General features: G+C 41.0%; 1 protein-coding gene across 5 annotated transcripts in view; it reads left to right on the top strand.

Annotated features, from left to right (window-relative positions):
- kcnab2a (potassium voltage-gated channel subfamily A regulatory beta subunit 2a) overlaps positions 1 to 24822 on the top strand; it is a 94878-nt gene that overhangs the window by 27664 nt on the left and 42392 nt on the right. For 2 of the 5 annotated variants that reach the window (XM_067586946.1, XM_067586947.1), the window contains exons 2-3: positions 14829 to 14996; positions 18364 to 18405. In XM_067586946.1, the coding sequence (XP_067443047.1) occupies positions 14920 to 14996; positions 18364 to 18405 (119 nt within the window). In that variant the 5' untranslated portion in view covers positions 14829 to 14919. Of the gene's footprint in view, positions 1 to 14828; positions 14997 to 18363; positions 18406 to 23139; positions 23420 to 24822 lie in introns of those variants that run through there. The other 3 variants (XM_067586949.1, XM_067586950.1, XM_067586944.1) reach the window with 3 other exon arrangements.

The raw sequence follows: 24822 nt of genomic DNA, 5'->3' as shown, positions 1-24822 counted from the left end.
AGTTTCTTTGGGTAATAGTGTCAAATAAAAGCTTAAAGTATTTTAAAATATCTATAGGTGACCAACAGGATTATCTGTACTTGTTCTCGTAGTGAGAATGTCCTACACAGTACTATTGCATTGAGTGCAGAAAGCAGCTTGTTTAATATTTGATGTTTGGAGTGGTCTAACATACTGTTAATGGCAAAACTCGGAAAGCTAAGTCTTTTATTAGTGCATCTAGTCTTAGTTCCCTTTCAGTCGGTTCACTCAGTACAACACATATAGTATGGGATATCATGCCCCCATGTGACCTGACTGAAGACACCTCTGTTCATGCCTTTAAGGCAGATGATCTGTGGTGATGTATGTTAGGCCCTGCCTGCACATATATACATCACCATATACGTCACCACAGTCATCCTTCAGGTATTAGACTCTTCACCTTGCTAAGAACACCTCTGCCATGTCAGGTTAGCTAGGTACAGCTAGTTAGCTCTGTTTCTTTAGTAGGCTGCTGCCAGCTCGAAGTTAGCTTAACAGCCCCTGTTGGTGTCAGCCATCGGCTACCCGCAGAGCACTAATTTTATGTGAGTTTCATCCACGGGCTGAGTATCTTGATATGAGCACCAAGCCTAAACGAACGAAGACAAAGTCTTCTGTCTGCCCCTGTCCTCAGAGGTGCAGCTTCTCTTTGCACGAAAAAGACCTATGCGAGGCATATCCTGTCTGTCTGGGGATTGTCCATGTCAGAAGAACATTGACTGAGCCCCAGTCCTGTGTGTCTTGTTGCCACCTCTGGCACTCAACCCTGGACGGGCGGGTCACATTCATAGAGAAAGTGCTGGGAAAAACTACCGTCGCATGGCAGGACCCCCTCCTCTCTGAGTCAAGAGACCCAGCTTCATCTGAGTCCAACAGCGAGGAGCTCTGGTTTGAAGGCCCCGCTGGTAACTGGGCTGTCCACATGGAGTATGTTGAGGGGTTAGCCGAGGTTGAGCCCTCCAATAGCACTTGCCAGCTGCAGCTTGAGCTATCTGCTCGCCATGATGACAATGACATGCTGGACATCGGCTTGGACATGCATGGTTTATCAGAGGATGAACAGGAGGCTTTATCGCTGGGCCAGTGCACTGCTGCTGCGTTGGTTGGCCAGGACAATAAATCATTCTTCTCACTGTACCTCCGTGCAGCTGAGAAACAGGAGGTGGAGTGGCCTTCTCCTTCACCGGCTCAAAAACTGTTGTGGTTCGCAGAGTTTTTCCTTCACCCTGAGCTGTCAACGGTCAAAAACCGTCCGTGTTCCCAGGCTTTGTCCCGGAGTTAACTTCGATATGGAACAAACAGCTGGCTGTCCGCGTCAGGGTACACGGCTATGGACAGTATTTGGATCTGGATGGAGCCATAAAAACTGGTTTGGTTAATCCTCCATCTGTGGAGCCATCTCTGACAGCTTATCTGGCCCCGTCCCACAACCATGCTGTCGGTGGCCCCACAGCCCTCCCATCCAAGCACTGCAGGTTGTCTGCATCTCAGCTGGAGAAGATTTCGCAGGTACAAGCAGACTCCATCACCATGCTTCAGACATACCAAGCCATGTGTCTGGTGGAGCTTGGCCAATAGATGCCCCCCAACAGTTTGCTGGCACCGCTTCTCAACGAGGTCAGAGTTGCCACGGATTATATTATATTTATATATTATATTCACTGCCTGGCAGTGCTCTCCCTTAGCATAGGGATGGCGTGCATAGGGGTGGCGCAGAGACACCTGTGGCTGACTCTCTGACATTCTGGATAGGGACAGGGTTGTTTATTTGGATGAGCCACTGTCTGCTGAGGGTTTATTTGGGCAGTCACTCGATGCTACCTATTGGTTAGTGGATCAAATATGGATTCATTTCGGCAGGGCGGAAGTGGACCTCTTTGCCTCCGTAGAAAATACCCACTGCTCCCTGTTATTTTCCATAATGGACCACAACGCGCCTCTGAGAATGGATGCGCTCAACACGATCTTGTATGCATGTATCACCTCTCCTCTCGCTTGGGAGAGGAGAGGTGACACACCCAGAACATCCGCAAAACAGGTGGTCAACCCTCATGCTTCAGGGCTCCAAGGTTGCAATGCGCCCGAATGGGGCATTTTTGCTTAAGTTTAGACAGTATACAGCTCCATGGCTTTTGAGCTCTTGAGCTATTGTCCCCCTCCTTTTGCATCTGAGGGGCAAAGGAGGTTGCATTCCCTGTGTCCTGTGTATGTGCTATGCACCTACATAGACCACACCCAGAGTGTGTTTATGTGACCAATTGTTTATCTGTTTTGCTTGTCCTGCCAGGGGCAAAGCCCTGTCTAAACAGTGGCTTTCTCACTAGATTGTGGAGGCTATGTCCTAGCTTAGAACAGCAGAGGTCTTCTGTTGCCTCACGTTTTGAGGGCACATTTAACCAGGGGCATGGCAACATCATGGGCTTTGTTTAAAGGGGTATCTGTAAGTGATATCTGTGCTGCAGCCAGTTGGTCATCACTGCACACCCTTGTTCGGTTTTATTGTTTGGTTGTAACAGCCCCTTCAGTGGCTCATTCTGTCCTTTCTCCTGGGTCTGTGATGCACTAGAGTGCTGGAGGTTTGACTCCGGTTTAGTGGCTGCTCTGCGGGGTGTGGATGCATGTCCCATACTATATGTGTTGTACCAAGTGAATCGACTTAAAGCAAACAAAATGTTATGACTGTATAACATAAACATAAACATAATGTTATGTGTGTCACCACAGATCATCTGCCTTAAAGGCGTGAATAGAGGTGTCTTCAGTCAGGTCACGCAGGGGCGTGATCTCCCATACTATATGTGTTGTACCTCGTTCCTCTTCTTCAGAGAACAGAAGTTATAGTCATAACATTTCATTTTACACTGTCTACGACATACACATTGCAGATTTGCATTAGTTTGAAACTGTGGAATGGATACAAAATATTATTACTGGAACAACATATTACACAGACTGTATATTTACACATTTTCAACATGAACTATTTGGTCCATAATGGTCATTACTTCCAACAACAATACAGAATATTAGTTTTAGTAGTTTATTTTGTTAAAGCTTTGTGAAATGTAAAGGTGCTTGTTGCCAGTCTAGTGTCAAGCATTGCCACAAGACATGAGAGAAGGGAACTAAAGGTCTGAGATGGAGAGATAACAATGGTAGAAGCGAGTGATGCATAGTGCTGCTGTTTTGCAGCACAGGGCCTCCCCAGACCCAGCCTGCTCTCTAGTGCCTACTCAGCCTTTTCCCCACAATGTCTACTCAACTGTAGTTTTCTCTTCCACCCTCCCCTCCTCTTTTTCCCATTCGTTATTTTCAGGCATTGTTTTTTTCCTTTTCTCAGAAGGTGTGTGTGCTGCTTGCTAGTCGCTGCAGGCTGCTTCTCCTGGGGCCACTCAGAGTCTGTTCAAAGAGCTGCCAGTCACTTGCTGCATTTGCGCCAGATTTCATTAGGAACTCTGGACCATACTCTATGTTTTCTCTGTCAGTTAGAAACAGCATGCGTTTGAGTGGTGTGGTAGCACCCTGAGGCGGAAGAGGTATCAAGTGCTTGTATATGTGAAGGCATCAGGATGATGCATAAAAAAACCTTGTTAATTATTGATCAATCAATTTAAATGATCATTGTAATTATATAAATAGAAAACCAGCAGCAGAAGCTGAGTATTGAATTAGTTTTATCTATTGCAGTGGCTCTCTGCCATCTGCCTAGACTCCAAGGAATCCTTAGCTGATGGCACTTGAGCTAAATCCAGCAGATAACTTAAATACCACTGCTGGCTATAATGTCTGTGTTTATGGTTATTGTTGTACCAACGCAGTAACCTCCCTGACAAACATACTCCCTTCCCTTCTAATAGGAGGCTGGGTAGATTTGACTACTCTCTCTGGTTTTGTATTTAAGTAAGGCTGTTACAGTAAGACAGTACCAGAATGTCTCTGGGTATATATTTTTTTCTAAGGCTCTGTTTCCAGTCTGAAGCCACTACAGCGCTGCCAGAACCTGCAGTTGTATCCACAAATATTAGAAACTTTACTCTGTGTGTTCAGTATAAATATTATAGATGCTTATTTACTTATTTACTGGTACAACAGTCAAAAGCTACGTTATTATGTTTGTAGTTGAGTATCTGATGCAGATATATTGTATGCAGTTACTGTATGTGCTGTGCAGAATTAAACTACTGGTATTAATATAGTTTTACTGATCTTCTGCTGTCCTCTTGATCCTCCCTAGTGACGCTCTCGATTTAAATGTATTGATCGTCTCTGCCACTCTGTCTCTCTGCCCAGCTCTGTTTTTGTATCAGCTTAATGTTTTCTGCTCACCTATGCAAAACTAAATATTGAACTCCTCTGTACAGCCCACTCATGCCCATGTGTCATTACATGTGCAGTGATGTGGATAGCACTGATATTTAGTACTTGAACAAGGATTAAAAAAACAGGGCAAGCAAACTATGTTTAGTGAAAGGATGTTGGGAACCTAATGGACTCTGGGATATGAAGTATAGAGAATGTGATAAGTGTACTAGAGGGATTTGGCTGGCATGCAAAAAGTGAGGTGTTTTGTTCATCCTACATTTCTGAATGGCTGCTTACAGTCATGATTTAAACAGGCATGAGAACTTACCAGAAAGGCAAGGATACAGTTCATTTCAACATACTGGCACCTTGAAATGTATGTTGGGAATGGTGGGAAAACACAACCTATCTAGGTTGACAAGGCAAATGGTAAAAAGGGTCTCACACCACAATTCCTAGAGCTCCTCAGTCTTTGTCCATTCTCTGTGGACGTTTACAGTTCAAATACCATGTGTCAGGTGCAGGGGTGTGAAGCTGGCACGGAACAAAAATACTTCCTAATATCACACTTCTTTCTGCAGGCCTAAAGTACGTTGCCTTTTGTGTGCAGGGAGAGAACAGGGATAGACTCAGAACAAGAGAAAGATGGTTTCATATTTCTACTGCAGTATGCCGCTCCTGGTTCACTGCAGCATGTTCTCTCCCTGCAGTGCTAGCAAAGGCTTTCAGATTCACAGGCCCAAGTTAGGTATACAGTCACTTGCCAACTAGCTTGTAATATTCTCCTCAATCTTTTTGTATTTCCTGGTTTTCTGTAAACCTGACTAGTACATGTATTGGATGGTATTTTTGTTGGAGCTACTGGTAGGGATTGACTATAACTGCACAAGAGCATAAAGGAAATGTTGAGTAAGGACATACAGAGTGCTGATTCATCTTCATGCTGTCAGTGATATAGACAACCTGGGACCATACATCTCATACTATATAATAACCAGGAGCGTGGGAAGTATGTACTGGACTTCATGGGGACACTTGATGGCTTATTTATGCACCGAGGCTCTGATCCAAGGAAAAGGCTTGATCATGTTTTTGTCGTATTCCTTGAAGTAGGTGTGGACAGTTAGAAAATCTATGGAACAAGATCAAAATTGCAAACTTTTTGTCAGCATTACCTGACAAGAAGTTTCAAAATATACATGGTTTCCACACGTGTTGGAACTGTACACAGGCAAATAATATTGCTTTCACTGCCAAAAAGTGGTGACTGCATGCTCTGTCCACAAGTACAACAGAACGCACCTGAGCACACCCACCTGTGATTATTGGTGTGGTGAGCGGTTCATCAGACTAATACTTTTCAACTCACAGAGGTCAGTGCAGTAATTTGTTCCTGCATCTAATGTGGATTACTTCATCTAAACCATCAACCTGTCTCTTATACCCCATCCCAACTAGACTGCTTAAAGGGGACCTATTATGCGTTTCCCTATTTTCAGTCATGTATATAATGTTACAATGTCAGATGTTCATGTTAAAAGTGTCCAATGCGTCAAATAATGAGGTAAATGTATGTAGAAGTAGCCTAATCCCTGTAAGGACCATATAAGGAAATCCGTCACGAGCTGACATCGGCTCGTGACGGATTTCCTTATATGGTCCTTACATCATCATCACTGTGGCTGTTTCTGCTTGTACTATTCCTTCCTGCGTTATTTCTAACTGATCCACTGAACAAACAGCTCCAGCTATCTCCATCTTGTTATATCGACTGGTTTTAGCACCACTAACAAAGTTCAGCTAATTCAGTAAGGAACACGTTTCACTTCCTGTAAATTCTTCACAATAAAAGTCTCCTGTTATTTAGTCATTTAAAAGCTTTTAATTTGAAGCAGTAAAGCAGGAACTGTTGGGTTTGCATCTGCGCTAACTTACACAACTTTGATATGTGCTGCCCCTCAGTAGCCTTCAGAAAGCGGGCCATTTAGAAGAGAGTGGGCTCATCAGGAGGCAGGCCTTAAAGAGACAGGAGCTACAATGGCCTGTTTCAGACAGAGGCTGAACTGAGGGGTTTCATAAAGGGCCAGTCTAAGATAAATAAGGAGTTTTTTGAACTGTGAATCATGCAAAGATACTCTAGTGGAGTCCAAAAATAAAAATATGGAGATGGGAATGAACATAATAGGTCCCCTTTAAGGAAGTCTTACCCTTAGTTAGCACTTCTTTACTAGATATGATCAGTCTGTCGTTATTAACAGGCTATGTACCACAGTCCTTTAAAGTAGCTGTAATTAAACCTCTTCTTAAGAAGCCTATTCTTGATTCAGGTGTTTTTGTCAACTATAGACCTATATCTAACCTTCCTTTTCTCTCTAAGATCTTTTAGAAAGAAGTTGCCAATCAGTTGTGTGACTTTCTACATAACCATAGTTTACTTGAGGACTTTCAGTCAGAATTTAGAGCACATCATAGCACAGAGACAGCACTGGTGAAAGTTACAAATGACCACCTCTAATGTCTTTTTTTACTTTACTTAAAAAAAGACCAAAGGTGACAGTCTACAAAGTCACTGACACCAGCTATTGTCTTCTGCACATTTAGTATCTGCATGCATTGCTTCCTGTGAATCTCTTATGATTGAGTACACAATTTAAATCCAGAGTGAGAAAAACACACTCCGCGATTAACAATGAAAACCTACCACATAGAGAGACAATTACAGAATGGAAAAATGTTGAATGACTATTGCTATAAAAAAATGACCACCAACAATGTCAAAAATGGGGTTTCATATAGTGAAAATCTTAAGGATTGTAACTTCAATATATTATGTCCTGCAGTAGCCCTATGCAGCTGAACTCTCATCTCAGTAGGCCCAGACTTATGGGCACAGCTTAAGGCTTGACCATAATATTTGATAAACCTCTGAGTGTAAAACAGCTGCAGCTGTCCTAGAATCGAATGATTCCTGACAGCAGAGCTCTCAGTTGCGCTTTTAACTACTTTTAACTTGGGGGTGGAGGATTTGTATTAGTAGTTTGCTGTATAAATAGGCTATTTATGCAAATTGCTGTTCGCTTTTTTCTCTGTTGGCAGTCAGTGACCTGCCCTCTTACTGTAATCAAGGGCCCTCCACAGCTTAACAGAGAAGAGACATTTTTAAAACCACAAACTGTCTGTCGGATGATGAGAGAGTAAAGATGATGCACTGACATGGATTCACATCTTTACATGGTTTTGACTTTGATCCTTTGATGAATGTCACTGAAGAAGAAGGGGAGATTCTGTCTAAATCCTCTTTGTAGCCTGATGGAGAACGAGGTTAGGTTAGCTTTTCCCTCTCTGCCTGACTGAACTCCCATGTAGGATATCCCCAGCAGTTCTCGTCTGTTAGCCTGTCTCCCTCTTCCGCAGCCATCTGCTCGGGTCTGTGTGTTTTCCGCAGCTGCCAGCATACTACACAACACCGTGCTGTGCTTTCCAGGCCAGCACTGCCTGCCTGCCTGCCTGCCTGCCTGCCTGCTTGCTTGCCTTGCTCACGTAAGCCCTGTCTCAAGAGGGAATTCACTCAAGCTTGGTGTAGGTGGATTTATGGATGGAAAGCATGAAGAGCAGCCTTTTTTGACTCAATTATGCATTTTGTTTGGAAGAGACTGGGGTGTATGAGATGATGCTATGGAGATGCATGTTTTTCATGTCATTAGCTTATGTGGTACTACATGGCACCGTCCTGCCCATTCCCCCCATCTTTCCTCTTTGACCACTGCCTTTATCCATCTTTGATGTAGTAGCCTATGGTTATATCATAGCAGATACAGATATCAATATTTTACAGCTGAAAGAATTTAAGATTTCAGATATTCATTTTTTATGTAAATATACATATGATATGAACAAATATTTTGGTAAGGATTCCTGAAACTGAGTTATTAAGAAGTTCTGACTAATATGTGTACTACTAATGGACATTTAATATAATATAAAAACCAGAAAGCTTCTTTTCCTGATTTTCAGTATGCAAATGTCACTTAAAAATAATATTATTATATGTTCTTTTGAGAGGTTTTTGTGTAAACCAGATGACAAGATTATTTGTTTATATGTTTTGTGTGTGATAAAGTACTAATGAGTCATTACTATTGCAAAGACGAGTCTCAAAAAGACTTGGATACTGAGAACTAAAGTGCAAAAGTGCAATGAATTAGTTCATGGAAATGGAAAAATATTAACTATGTGATGATCCTGAGTGTCAAGTAAAATAATTCTGATTATAACTTGCCATAAACCTGCAGCCTTACAAGCTTTGTTTTTGTACTGATGTGAAATATAATTATTTGCATTATTGGTAAAAAATTGGAGAACAACGTGCACCAAAACTTATATCTTGATTATTTCAGTTTTTAGGCAGAGAAAACACATTTCCTGTGTGCTGTACTGCAGTGAAACAATTTGAAATGACACATAAAAACACTTTGAAAACATGTAACTCTTGATGCTTTAGGCTATGTTCAGATCAACAATAACACCTCATCAAAAACGCAAGGGGCTGTGTTGGTGTGGGCGTGTTGCTACTTGCTACAGGGTAGCAGTGAGAAGATAAAATACAAACCAGGAAGTCCATTTTGAAGGCTGATCAGGTGCTTAGACCTGATTGATTCTTGTGTACCTGACAAGGAGCAAATTTGGGCTTGAAATATTTTACTTTTCTTAGCATAATAAAAAAAGAAACCATAGCAGGTGATAGTCCTTTGGTAAATAGAAGAATTCTATCTCTAATTCTTTTATACTTTTTGGTCTTGAATGTATATAACAGTGGCTCTGTCTAAATGTGTTAATCACAGCTGCCGTTGTCTTCTTTTTTTATCCCACCCTATGAATTTTTAAATCAAGATCTGGATGGTTGGATACAGACAGAAACAGGAACGGTTGTACTCCTGTATCAACTCCTTTCTCCATTTGTCTTTGTCCTCCCTTCCTGTCTCTTTCTCTCTCTGTCTGCAGTTTTTAATCTGCAAAGTGCACCTTGGCCCATTAGTGCAGTAAATCTGAGCCCTCTAACTTGAGCCAGGACGAGTCTGTAGTGTACCGCATTGCTGCAGTCAGCAGCAGCATCCCTTCCAAATGCAGCTCACTACAGGCATCTCTGAGAGACTGGTGCATTGCTCTACAATGTTCTCCAGTCAGTGATCAGGTGTTAACACCAAATGTTTTGTTCAGGATCTAAATAGGCTAAAACAGATGATAACCTATTACATTAAAGTGCAGAGAGAGCAAAAGTAGACACTGGAGCCTAGAGAGAGGCCCCATGTGGTAGATTTTCCTAATTTATGAAAGCATGCACTAATTGGACAGGTCAGGTTCCACTCCACTGTTCACTTCAAAAGCGCTTCACTGTAGGATTTTGTTTTTGTGGTGTAACAGGGCTGGTCTTTGCTCTAAAATCCGGGTGTTGGCCAATCAGTGCTATTTATACCTAATATAAGAGTTTGCATGATTAATAATTACTGATAAAAGCTACATTACTTTAAAACGTTTTAAAATTACTCAACTGCACCTGTTTTGCAAAACTAATTACCATTCAACACAAATATGTATGAGTTGTATGTTGTGGTGAAGTTTAGTGTCACTGTAGCCGGTTGAAATCACTGGTGTCTTTAGTTTAGATTGATGTTGTGTCCTTATTTTGCTGAATGTGATTTTTTTCTGTAGTTTTCCTCCCCAGTTTTCTTTTTTGTGTAAGTTGTGCTGCTGGCAAATGATGAGGCAGTGATTGTCTGTGTGAATAACTTGCTGGTTTGGGCAAAGTGTTTGGTTTCACTTAACTAGTTGGACTGTCTGATTCCAAATGTACTTGAGGGCAATTATGCTTATATGCAGTGTCCGAAATTAACTTTTTGACTCACCTGTCCAGGGAACTGGTAGATGGAAAAAACCCACTGGCCAAGCATATTTTTTACCAGCCAAAATATTAAGTTGCCTTTTTGTGTCACATTTCATTGAAATAAAGTATTGCCAAGCACCAAATGCAGGTAGATTTTTCATTTGGCGAAACCAGTAGCACTCGAGACTCTCCTGATACTCTTCTCCACCCACTCCACCCTGCCTGCACTCTCTTCTTCACCTCTCCTCTGCACTCCCTGTTACTTTGAACAGTTGACCCCAAGTATTTAAACTCATCCACCTTCGCCATCTCTACTCCTTGCATCCTCACCATTCCGCCGTCCTCCCTCCCATTCACGCACATATATTCCATCTTGCTCCTAATGAGCTTCATTCCTCTTCTCTCCAGTGTATACCTCCACCTCTCCAGGCTCTCCTCAACCTGCTCGCTACTCTCACTACAGATCACAATGTCATCCGTGAACATCATAGCCCAGGGAGACTCCTGTCTGATCTCATCCTTCAACCTGTCCATCACCATTGCAAACAAGAAAGGGCTCAGAGCCGATCCTTGATGTAATCCCACCTCCACCTTGAACCCATCTGTCACCCCAACCGCACAGCTCACTGCTGTCACATTGCCCTCATACATATCCTGCACCACTCTTACATACTTCTCTGCAACTCGTCATACTATACCACACCTCCTCTCTTGGCACCCTGTCATATGCTTTATTTAGATCTGCAAAGACACAATGCAACTCCTTCTGACCTTCTCTATACTTCTCCATCAGCATTCTCAAAGCAAACATTGCATCTGTAGTGCTCTTTCCTGGCATGAAACCATACTCCTGCTCACTCATCATCACCTCTCCTGTTAACCTAGCTTCCACTATTCTTTCCCATAACTTCATGCTGTGGCTGATCAACTTTAAACTTCTATAGTTACTACAGCTCTGCACACCACCCTTATTCTTGAAAATCGGTACCAGTACTCCACTCGTCAGGCATCCTCTCACTTTCCAAGATTGTGTTAAACAATCTAGTTGAGAACTCCACTGCCATCTCTCTTAAACATCTCCATGCTTCCACAGGTATGTTATCTGGACCAACCGCCTTTCCACTCTTCATCCTCTTCATAGCTGCCCTCACTTCCTCCTTGCTAATCCACCGTACTTCCTGAGTCACTGTCCCGACATCATCCAACCTTCTCTTTCTCTCATTTTCTTAATTCATCAGCCCCTCAAAGTACTCCTTCCACCTTCTCAGCACACTCTCCTTGCTAGTCAGCACATTTCCATCTCTATCCCTGTTAATTTCCTTTCTGCACAATTTGCAGAAAATGATTTCTTGTTTATTGTTGTATTTTACCTAAGGTGAAATGTACTTCCAAACAACTATGGTTGCTGTCCTTGTGGGACTTACTCATCTAAATCCTGAGCATGTGCTTGCTCACCTATGGTTCTGGAAATCAATGAGCACTTAATAGCTGAAAGGCCAAAACAGTTGTTCCTAAATTTTACACAGCTGTCCCTGTTCACACTTATGTTACAATATAATTATATTTTAAAATCATACTTGTGCCTTATTATCAAGTACAATATTATATTACTTAGAGCTCGACAAAAAAAAATTGTGATACAGACACTAGGAGTCACTGACCAACCTAAGTTTGCTCATGTCTGCAAGTTTATTTGAAATATTGTCATCATTGTATCGTCATCAAGGTAAATGCGTAATATTATTTTGATACTGATATATCTCACCAACATCCACACTGTTTCATAGGCTTTTTAGGACACAGTCCTAACCTTGCCAATAGCAAACTTCCTGAAACAAGAACATATTTGCACAACAGATCAGTTAGCTGTTGGCAGTTTCAGTCATTCTGGTTTCACACATCAGGCTAAAACGTAAAATCCCATTACAATCAAATGATTGTTCAGCCTGCTAGAAAGTACGCTGTGATATCCCTGCACCAAACCCCCTGCATCCTCTGATTCACATCAATGACAGATAATTCAGGAGGACTTTGCTGTGCTGTGTCGTAAATCTACTACTATGCCTTTTATCCATCAGGGTCATGGCATCATCATCACCTGATAGCAGGGATGACCGCTGTCCCATTGTGGCATGATTGAAATGAATGGGCAGGGAGCGTTAAATGAGTCCTTGGGAACACGGGGACACCTTATTCGCTGCCTGGGAAATTGATGGGAGGAGAAAGTCACCTTCATGTTGTCATTACGATGTCGGTTATGAGCCATGACTCACATGAGTGCAGCCACTGGTGAAATAGGGTAGCACGGGCTGCTCAGCTCATGGCTTTGTCAGGGTGACATAGATGCCACTCTCTCTGCTGTTCTCCTCGTTTTATTTTATCCACTACAGTAAACTGGGCTAAAACATCAGCAGTGCCACTCCCCTCCCTCCCAGGCCATGGTATTGACTTGTAATGGTCTGATGAGGTATTTTAAATGCGTGCTAATGGCATCTGTGTATACCTAACCGCCCACCTAACCCTCACTGATGCCCAGCTCTCTTGCTGTAGCCCTCTCTACAGCAGTGGCCTGTTTCTTGGGCAGACACTTTGAATTATTCATAGAATCATGTCGCCCTATGCAGTGCATCAGCCATGGTTTGCTGCTGTGCACACACATAGGTACACTGTAGCCATAAGATAATGAAGTAGAAACAGGATCATACGTATTAATGTGTGCTGCTTGTTGTCCCTGCCTGGCTTTTTACTGCATTTGAAGGTAAATAGGTGTTTTTCTGTGTTGTGATTTGATTATTCTTTTGTCTGAATAGTTGGTTCTGATTATTCCAAACTAGTATTTGTAGCCTTTAGTGTTAAGATGTTAAAATCTCTTAACTCACAGCTGTTGGAAACTACAGATGTTACATAGGTCTGATGGTTTATTCATTCAGCTCATGTCCGCGGAGTGAGGACATGACTCCATCTAGTGGCAGAAATATGTAGTAGTCCTTTGAAAAACGTGATAGAATGTCAAATAAATTCACCTACTCCTCCTCTGATTATAGTTTTCAAGTTTATTTTTTATTTTACTAAATATAGTTTTATATTTGGGTTCACTTCTTAATTACAAGCATACCAAGATCAAAACAAAAGTGACATGTGGCTTACAAGTGACACTTTTATTGGATAGTCTTTTGGTAATCTGCAATCTTGCAACATTTGAAATTTTGGCAGATAGGGAACAGTCCCATATGAGGTTAGCTAATGGACTTTTTGTCTTTGCTGTAATTACTGTCACTATATCCTACACTAAAGTAGGACTATGTTTTGCTTGAAAAAGGCTTGAGATCCACCTTGCTTTCAGACAAGTGGCCACTGATCAAACCGGTATGCCATTTGGTAATTCCATTATTGACCTGTTTGCCCGCTGCTGTGAAAGGTTTGGCGTGCCATTGTTTAATTACTGTCTTGTGCTCCTGATTTCTTTTGGATGTGTTGATCATCATCAAATATGTTCGATATTTTCAGTCTGTTGGTGTCAGTGGTCACATGAGGTCGTGGTGGAAAGTTTGGTCAGTTAATATGAGATGTTCTCCGGCATATAACATGTTGTTATCTTACGAGGCGGCTGTGGCTCAGGAGGTAGAGCAGGTCATCCACCAATAAATAGGCTGGTGGTTCGATCCCCGGCTCCTCCAATTTGCATGTTGAAGTGTCCTTGGGCAAGATACTGAACCCCAAATTCCCAATAGCTGTGCCATCAGTGTGTGTGTGAATGGGTGAGCATAGAAATATTGTGGGATACTGTGGATAGGAAGCGCTGTATCACTCCTGATGAGCAGGTTGGCACCTTGCATGGCAGTCCCTGCTATCAGTGTATGAATGTGTGTGTGTGAATGGGTGAATGTTGGCATGTATTGTAGAATGCTTTGAGTGGTTGATAAGACTAGAAAAGCGCTATATAAGTGCAGTCGATTTACTGTTTATCATCCCCTTGATCTCTTTCTAAGGATAAATGGGATAAAATGGTGTTTTAGGACCACAATCCTTGCTAAAACAGTGATCTCAGTGCTAGAGTTGCAGACAGCATATAGCCAATGATGAGTTCAAATTTTTCTGATCAGCGAAACTTGATAAACACTCTGGATTGCCTCCTTGATGATAATCACCACCAGGGTGGGACATTTTTTTAAAAATGTGAACATCTACCAGCCACTGACAGATAAATGTTCAAATTCATCAGCCACTCAATAGTAAATCTTTTTTTGTGCCTGAAATCTACCAGCCACGTTCATATTTTACCAGCATTTGGCTGGTGGCTGGTGCTAATTTCCTACCCTGATCACCACATATGCTTGATGGATTTCAGATAGTTAACATGAATCCATGAAACATATCATGACTAAGAATGGCTCTATCTATGTGAACCAAGACTTCCTCCTTTTTTCTCTGAGGGCTGACTGAGAATGATGTTTAACTAGTTGGGCTGGTTATTAATTCCTGTCATCTTAATGGAGGTGCAGTGTAACCCTCAGGTGTGGAATAGGGATGGATGGAGCGGGCTTTGGAGACTTGTATAGTATGGTATACTGCATATAGATTAGTATCACCGACTGACACTTATCATCTCTTTTCCTTCCAGAGGCCCTGATTGGTGATAGACTGTACCCTGTGGTCCCACTGAAAGAACACCACCCCCGGCAGGCTGGCCAAACCCCCTCCCTCCTGCCTCCATGTATCCTGAATCTACCACAGACTCCCCTGCTCGCCTCTCCCTCCGACAGACTGGCTCACCTGGCATGATCTACAGGTGAGTTCATAGACCCAAAGGACACATTTCTGCTGATGGACACATTTACATGTAAGCCCAGATTATTTGGATTCATATGTTAATTACAAGTTTCACCAATAAATGATTTATATTGGTTGGGGTGAAAGACTGGGGGTATGGAGTTAGAGAGAACTGAGGTTACCAGCCCTCTGTAACACGCTCCTCACCTCTGCTTGAGGCTAGCGTTTCGAGGCTTCCTTAGCCATCACTAGCAACAAACCCCGATTCTCCAACTGAACTCTTGCTGTGCAAATTGCATTGTGGGCAATGTAGGCACCAGGTCTTGATGAATACGTGGAATAAAACTACAAATCCTTTTTTTAAAATTGTCTATCATGAGTCCGACACTGTTATAGGAGTAATATGCTAAATCAGTGGAATACTCTTTCAATAAAAGAAACCAACACAGACAACAAAAGAATTAATGAGCACAGACTGCCTCTATGTCTAATATACGCGCTTTTGTCGCATACACATACAGACGGGTGACAAATTAAAGGAAAAACCGGTACAGGCCTGAATGCTTGACCCCTACAGTGAGGGGACCTGGTGGCTCTGTTATGCTGTGGGGGGCATTTTGCTGGCATGGTTTGGGTCGACTTGTCCCCTTAGAGGGAAGGCTCACTGCAAATCAATGCAAAGTTGCTCTGAGTGATCACCTTTATCCTATGATGAAAGATTTCAATATCTTTTTGAGAATGGTGTTCCTCAGGAGTTTCTGGAACTCTTCTGGAGGAATGAAAACCATTCTTCTAAAAGATATTCCCTCATTTGGTGTTTTGATGACGGTGTTGCAGAGCGTTGTCTAACATGTCAGTCCAAAATCTCCCATAAGTGTTCAGTTGGGTTGAGATGTGGTGACTGCGAAGGCCATAGCATATGATTCACATCATTTTCATACTCATCAAACCATTCAGTGACCCCTCGTGCCCTTTGAATTTGGGCATTGTCATCCTGGAAGAGACCACTCCCATCAGGATAGAAATGTTTCATCATAGGATAAAGGTGATGACAAAGAACAACTTTGCATTGATTTGCAGTGACCCTTCCCTCTAAGTGGACCCAAACCATGCCAGCAAAATGCCCCCCACAGCATAACAGCCACCGTATCCCCCCACTGTAGGGGTCAAGCATTCAGGCCTGTACCGTTTTTTCTTTTAATTTGTCGCCCGTCTGTACGTGCTTTTATGTCACTATCGAGAATATCAATCAATGAGTCAGTTTACTTTTTCACCAGCATAATCCACTCTGTATCAATGCTACTTTCAATGGAGTCTTGGGTACATATAAGAAAAACAAACAACAGAACAAGCAGCACAGCCAGCACACCGTTGAGCAAGTGTCCTAGTCTACAGATTTATCGCAATGACTCACATCTATGCAATAGAAATTTAATCTTTATATGCCCAACCTCAACCTTTATCTAACCTTTACTTGAACTTTATGAGGACAAAAAAACATTTCAGCTTGTATTGAATGCATTTCTACAAAGTAAACAAATCAGATGAACCAAATAACTGTGACACACTCTCACACACTTACATGCAGATATATCACAGTATATTTTAATTTCACTTGCCTGATTGTGTGTTGGGTTAACATCGTGGCAACAGCAGTGTGGACACCCATGCCTACATTATCCTGCACTCTGAAGCTTCACCAGCATGTGGTGCCAGAGACTCATCCGCTTGTATCATTGAGAAGCATCTGTGCCACTCTTCCTCTCAAGCAGCTTTATGGCTGTGTGTGTCGCATTGCCTCCATTATGGGCGGATGGGGTGATGTTGCCGAATGGAGTTGTGATATGTCACTAAAGTTTGGAAATTTAGGCATAGGGTATTAGTCTGTTAACAACACATCAATACAAATTTTCGCCATTCTAGTGTACATCCATTACTCTTCCACAAATTTTCATCTAAGTCACTGTGTAGCTTTCCTATTAAACTAAAAGCGTAAAGAGCTTCACTACCTTTTCCAAGTTTATCATTAAAAATGGTGTGGACCCTTTGTTATGGTAGAAATATAGTTGTTAAAGACATCTGAACAACCCTATAATGCCCAGGTTACACTAAGAGAAGTTGTGTAGTTTATTATTTTGTTGTTTTCCTTTCTGTTGAATAAATAAGATTGTTTCTATTTTTACTCTTTGTCCAACCTTTGGTTTCATGCACCAATAATTATATAATTTACAATGCTCCCTTTTTAATTTACTTCTATAGCACAAAGGTCAGTTGCTCCATGTTGCTTTTTAACTGCCCCGAGATTAGTACTTTTGTTATAAGGTACATTTTGCTGCACAACAAGTTACACATATGTGTCTTTTGACACTTCTGGTCAAGTCATTTGAGACAAGTTCTCTGTATAAAAAGAGCAATAATAGGTAATGGATTCTTTTGATTCTTGCCAACAAAGGATGATTCCTCTAAAAACATTTGGAGGTGCGGTTTGGAGATACACAGTTTTGCCAACATTAGTGACATTTAGTGTATGCTCCAGTGCTCACTTTGAAGTCTTTTATTATAACTGGGATCTGTACAATGAGTCATTTTCCTTTTACTTAATTAGCTGAATTTTCATGTTATGTTGTTGGCATGCACTTTATTTCAAGGCTGTGAATGCAGTTCTAGTGTTTGGGTAGTTCATTTCCTGTACCATACAGGCTACCTGTAAGGTAAAGAAAATACAAAATTATGAAATGTGTATGTAAATTGTAACTATATTTTAAAATTTAAAAGGTTTTTTTTTATCCATATTACCCCCTCTAGTTTGATTTGATTATCTTGTAGTATGGTCAGGTAGCTGGATATAAATGAAATGCACATTTGCACATCAGTTTGTAAGTCAGTACTTTCAAAGCTTAAAGAGAATTGTTATTATTTTAAGATCTTGAAAAGTTTAGGATTTGTGCAGACGTCTGGAAGATTTTCATTGGTAGTCCTCGACCGAGCAAATAACTCCTCTTTTCCATGGATACTGTAGTTTTAGTACAGACTACAGCTATGGTCTGTTGATATATCATATTGCTCAGACATTTCCAGCATACATAATTACATAATACATAATTTAATCCAACAAACAAAGCATGCATTTTTGAACAAATATGGTTGTGTGAATACTACATTGCTGTGTCTATGTTTGCCACTGCTGATGCTATATTTTCTATTCTCTCTTACTTTACTCGCACTCATTTTGTTCTTTGTCTTTGGCTCTTGTTTGTGTCATGGTATATTTGTTTATCGTAACATAAGTGTCTGCATCTACTTGTTCGCAACTACTAACTTCTTTCCTTCCCTGCTTCCATTAACTGAAGCTCTCCTTTCTCCTCTTTTCCCCCTGATGCCTTTAGCGCTCGTTATGGGAGCCCCAAACGACAGCTGCAGTTCTACAGGTACCTGTCTTTCTCTGTATCTGCACATCACTGTTTGTTGCCGCTGAGCAGAATTATTAAAGTTTAATATTTTCTTTTATGTTAGTACTTTTAAAGTATGCAAATGTGTACAGAATATATCTACAGAATGACTTTTTTAAATATCTGTCTTCTTACAGAATAGGTTTTATTTCACTGTAATAACCTTGCTACAGATACTTGCTGTTCTGTCATTTAAAACCATATATCCATTAATAAACCTCTGCAGCATAGATAACGCGTATCATCTACTATTTAGCTGGCAATGCACTATGCAGCTTAAATCTGATAGGGGTGATGATGGATTTTGTTGCAAGGTTGCTCACAAAACCTTTGAATCAACAATAACTGTCTGAGTTCAAATGATTTTTTCTTTCCATCATTTTTTTTTTTTTTTACCAGTGACATTTGAGACACTCACTGTTGTTTTTTGTTGGAGTTATTAAACTTAAAGATGTGACTAAAGCTTTTTTGCTGAACTGATTTGTAGACACATTCTTTTACTTTGTCACAATTAAGCCATCTTCCATTATTTATAATTTCTATATTAAGCAGCACCTTTTTTGATCACCAACCTGATCTGTCTTATTCTAAAAGCCAGACCATTTTGAAGAGTGTTGGGGACGTGATGATGTTCTCTTTGAGTAGGGTAGCTGGTGCTCACTCCTTCAGTGGTGTGCTTTTAGATGGTCAGTCTTTCTTATGCTTCACAGTAGGATCATGTTTTATGGACTTTTATCAGGCCTTATTCTGCTGATTCAGCCATAAAAACCCCTGACTATGTGGATGTGCTTGTAATGAGCTCACTATCGGATTTTTATCCTGGCGCCTTGCACATTTTTGTCCTTTTTAAAGTGCAAACCGTCCCAGTAGCTGCTCCCCTGGCCTACGTGAGTAGGATCGATTAAGCCTCCTATCTTTTTTCTGTCTATGAGTCTGACAGTCTAATAGGCTAATGCTGGGAAGGGATTTTTTATTCTTTTCAATCATCTCAACATTGGAACCATGATTGCTAACAGTCCATTTACAAGGATGCAAATGAGCTCTGAACTTTTCATCCCAGTATGACGGACTATGAGTTTACAGTCATGCTGACAATATTTAGTTTTGCTGTTGCTTTGTCTTGACCCTATCTTGTCATTACAATTGTCCATTTTGATGGACAATTTTTGTTTCATATTGTTTTATTCTCCAGTATGAGTTGTAGATCAGCGCTATTCTGTATATCTATGACAGAGCTCTCAGCTCTGGCTATCATTTAACAATTTTACAGATTTCAGGAGGAGACTGAGTGCTTTCCAACATTGAAGGTTGTTGACTTTTGACCATTATATTACTCTTGTGTGTGGATTACAGAAAAGCCGATAATGTAAAAGAAATTCTTAAAGCATGACTGTACTTGACTGTCTACTTTAAAAGCCACAGCTTGATTGATATAACAGAACTGGGTGATGTCAGCTATTCTTACTGTAAGTAAATTACTAAGTTTATGTGTGAAGTTCTTCCTCAGTTCTTAAGAACAAATGGTTTCAAGACAAACTGTCATTGTACTAAATGGAGCTGAACAACTCAAATTCAAGGATTGTTTTAGCTTATAAAATTGCTAATAATTCTGTTGCTAAGGAACATCTGTAGTGTCCGTGTGGGTTGTAAATTAAATTGTAAGACTCCGTTATCATGTAAACCAACTCAAAGTAGTCGTTTAATCATCATCTTCTCAGTGGCACCACAGGTCTTATATCTTTTAAGCAGCTGTGCCAAAATAGCTCACCAGATAGACAAGAGGGTGCAGATTGGCTTCTCCAAGTAAAAAACTTTTTTTTCTGTTGTCTGAGTGGTTCAGAGAGTCAGTGTGTGAATATAGATCGCCAAAAATATGTAGCCAAAGGCAGATGATGTGCTTTTATGATTCCAGTTTTTTTTTAATGTATTGAAATTGATGACTTAATATTTCCAAATAGGTCTGAAATCAGTGACTGTTATTATACTGTAGTTATGTAGATTTATATAAATTATACAGATTTTAAGTGTCCATTAGTGTTTTAGTAACTGTCAGAGATGATGAATTTTATCATTGTCTATATTATGTGACACACTCTGGTTCTGACCTTGACCTGAACACAAAGCCACTGATATGCAGAGAGATGCTGCAAGTGTGCTTAACCAGCGTGGTTTCCATAATGCCTTGGTTAGAGAATACTTGAACGTGCTTGGTGGTTCATCTTCTTCTGTATGTGTGTGTATGTACAGTGTTTGCTTGACATTGTGTGTGTTTTTGTGTGTGTGTGTGTCATGTGCACACAACACTCAGGCACTCATTATTGTCCAGCTCTTAGTATTCTTTCCTGTGGAACAACAATCAGGGGCTTTTAGTGCAAAAGCTTTGGTGAATAATTCAGGGCTGATATTATTTGCTGTGGTTAGCAGAAACAAGACGGGCCACTAAACAACATAAATGGATTTCTTCTATGAGATCTCACAGGGAGGGGAGGAAGAGAGGTGTTGGTTGTGGTGATAGAGTAGGGTCCAAGTGGCGAGGGGAGGGAAAGGGATGGACTCTCTTATTCACTAATTGGTTTAGACGTTTCCTAGTAAGACACTCCCAGTTTGGGTGGACCCGTTTCATCACTCTCTGCAGTATGTGTTTATAAGAGCAGTCTGGCACCCCGCAATCTCGCTCATGAGCCGACCCCCAAGAAATCGGGTGAGTTTGAGGAAAGATTTTTGCCACTAACGACCACATCGGGAGCGTGTTTGTTTGCGTCTGTTTTGTGTGCGAGTGGTTGGCTGAGTGATGAGCAGAGTGTGTGGGTGTGTGAATGCATGCTGCCTTGCTTGGAGTCTCCTTTATTTATCTCTTCGGTCTCTACCCTGAGATATCAGCTGTTTTGGAGAACTTTGATGAGATTTGAAATTAATAATAGAATTTTTCGAGAGGGGCACATTTTGATGTCATGATAGGTTCAACGGTTTGGACAACGTTTTTTTTTTTTTAATCCCTTATCAGAATTTCAGATATTCTCTGTGTTATTAACAGTCTTTATATTGTAAGAAACACAAGATGTGTGAGATTTAATGTTAGTTTATTATATTTTAAAGTTACTTAGAAATGGATGTTTGATGTCTGTGATGTGGTAGCTTTGTGAGCTGTTTTGTCCATAAGCAAAGAAAGTGCTGTTCAAGTGTTGTAGCACCCAACAGACTTTTAAAGGATCGATACAGTTTAGACTTTATAGCATATTTCAGTCCAGTTGTAGAAAACTTTTCCTTATACTCACATGGTGGCAAAGACAGACTGTGACTCAAAATGAATGAATTCTTGTTGAGGATAGACATTTTAAGATAAACTGTAGAGTATCATTTTTTATTTTAGTTCTGGTAATTCTTTAATATTGCCTTTATTGAGATGCTAAATTTTATTTTAAGTAATTTCAGGTTGGTCTGTTGTATCATTTTTGTTGTATTTTAATATTTAATGAATAAGATGGCTATAATCGCATAATGTTGACTCTGTATATGGAGTATGCTTTAATGAGATATAGTGTAAGTATATGTTTTATGGGTTTTCATGAGTTTTCATTTTATAACAAAGTTGTTTTTTTTAACAGCAATAACCATCCTCTTATCATTGTTTACGGTATTCCTAGATTTAAATGGTCATTGTTTTGTAAATGAGAGTTTTATACATAATGTATTAATTAAAAATTGCAGTCTAAATGTTATACATTGCCTTTACCTGAACAGTGGTATTTTTGTCAGTGCTAACAAGTGCATTCAGCATTAAATTGCATACTTGTAGTGGTGGTGGGACTAACACAGTGCTGCCCTCTATTGATTCAATTCAGCACAACACTCTTTGACACTCTGGATCAAATAGGAATCCTGTAACTTCAGCAAAAATAAGTGTGTATTTAATAGAAGGAAGAAGACTTAATGATTTAAACACACACTTTTTGAAATGGAAAACATGGCTGCTTTGGATTCCCCAAGCTCCAGAAGCTGAAATAAAGCCCACTCGTAAATTAAAGATCCATGGCAAGTACATATTATGTAGTGCTCTGTTTGGTGATTCTTTTAGTTCTTGTTGTTCTTGTCTTTTTTGCAGTCTAGATGGGCATGTTGTGGTTATTTTTGTAGTAGGATACATGCAAATTATGTCCTAGACCTTTCTCAGAAAATGTATTTCTTGATGACTTCTTGACCAATCAGAATCAGAAGTGAGACCTGGAACGTGTCCCCTCCTGTTGCTTGGTGCATGTTTGAATGCTTCTCCTCTCCCTAGATAGCATGTGCCCTCTTTGGTCCTACTCCTTAATCACCAGCAAGTCACCTGAATGCTCCCTATCAGTGTAACCCTGCCATTGTGTACCTGTCAGGGGAGGGTGGTGCTGGGCTATGTTGTGCGACTCTGATTACAGGATGCATGGCCGTGTGCTGCCCCAAGCAGGAGAGCTCTTTTTTTATGGGAGCAGGTGCTATTTAAGGAAGTGGCTGTGCCCTGCCGGCTCCTCGCTCCGTCCGTCTCCCTACTTTATTCTGGCTCCTCACTGCACGGGTCGTCTCAGCATCACGAGGAGGAGGAGGAGGAGGAGGAGAAGGAGAAGGAGAAGGGGGGAGGGGGGGGCATGTTTGCGGGAGGGTACGCTGGAGGCCCCCGGGGGGCTCCCGGCAGGCGAAAGTCCAATTACTGTCCTCCTGAAAACCTGCAGATCCCCAAACCGGCAGCGCCAAGCAGCAGTGTTCGGAAGAGCAGCAGCAGTAGCAGCGGCAAGATGCTGTCTATGTCATACAGCGAGAGCATCCGGAGCGGGATCAACCGCTACCACTCGGACCAGGGGCTGAATCAGCCACCGGCCCGGCCCACCGACCAGGCTGAGCTGCAGAGACTCAGGGAACAGAGAGTTGCCGCTCAGATTAAGAACATGGAAGACTTCCTGAAGATGAATGGTCTTGCCCTGGAAGAGTGTGTGTCCTATCAGACAGGCATGAAGTACAGGTAAGATAGAGGCAAAGCTAGACAGGGACTCAGATACTCCAGAGTGATGGGGCTGAGAACCAGCAGGTGAAAGCGGCACTGTGGCCAGAGGAGGTCAGATGCTTGCGGGTCTACTGAACAGGTGTGTGTGATCATATAGGTGTTATTAGTGTTATTTGGTTGGCCTCAAAAATCACTTTTTTTTTTTACCTTGCTGTTGATTTTATTCAGATTAATGTCACCAGAAACAGTTATACAGTGAGGAGCTTGTTTATCTGTCTCCTCTATGTTAATATTTGTACAGTCTTGCTTTGTCCTCTGGTCAGATTGCTCACATACAAAGGTACCGGGGCTCAGGTTTTATTTTAATCATCTAGGTCGGTGGCATATTTGCCCAACTACATGGGAAGGACAGACTGTTCCGTAAGGAGTTACGTGGCCCCTTAAAAGCTCACTCAGACATTCTTTTCCTTTTCCCCTTGATCACATAGATGCTCTCCCTTCTTCCCTGACCATGGTTTCCTATTTATTTCATAGAGAATTCTGCCCTACAAAGACACACTGAAATAACCCCTTTCTATGTGGTCGAAGTAGAACTGGATGATGTTGATATGATATACTACATATGATAATATTAGATTAGATATTGTGTATGATTTATTCTGTCATTATATTGTAATATAGGTCTGAGTTTATTTGGATGTTATAAGTGAGTGATAATTAATACTGAATGCCTTTTTGGTCAGTGAAAACCATGTCTACCCAGATTTGGTGATTTTGAATTTTTCAGATAAACTGAATGATCTTACAGAACATAAAGGAAATGAAGAAAGGAAGTTTTCCTTTTTATAGGTTGAGGAAATGCAATTTTTTAGCTAAATAAACAACTTTAAATCCCATTTGAATATCTGAAAAATGCATTGTCACAGGGCTGATTTTCTTAGCTCATAAAAAGTTAATATTTTGGAGATACGTTGTTTTCACCGTCATACGCAAAATATTGTCACATCTTCGACACTGCATTAAATCACTGTGTAAAAAATATTTTGATATTTGAATTTGTTGTTGCACTAAGCTTTAGTTCAAAAAGTCAAAGGGCAAGATTTGAGTTTGTTTTCTATATTTTAAGATTATTCATAGATATACCACTAATAAGTATGAAATGCACTATCAAGGCAGAATTGAAACATCTGCTCATTATTTCTGTGTCATCAACACAACAGCAGGAAACCAAAAAGGCTATTTTATGAACTGTTGCCGTTCAAAGGGTTGAGCCAGTGGAGCAGGCTTAGCGGCTGTTGTGTTGGCTAATAAGGCCTGTGAAGCTGATGTTGTTGTTGTTGTGGACATGGATAGCTTTCGTCACACACAGGCATGGCTGCTGTTGTTTTTGACCGAGTTCAGTCACTAGAACGCGGGTATGC

The sequence above is a fragment of the Thunnus thynnus genome, chromosome 4 (assembly GCF_963924715.1).
Source record: "Thunnus thynnus chromosome 4, fThuThy2.1, whole genome shotgun sequence".
Lineage (NCBI taxonomy): Eukaryota > Metazoa > Chordata > Actinopteri > Scombriformes > Scombridae > Thunnus > Thunnus thynnus.
This window is presented reverse-complemented; position numbering and strand designations above follow the sequence as displayed.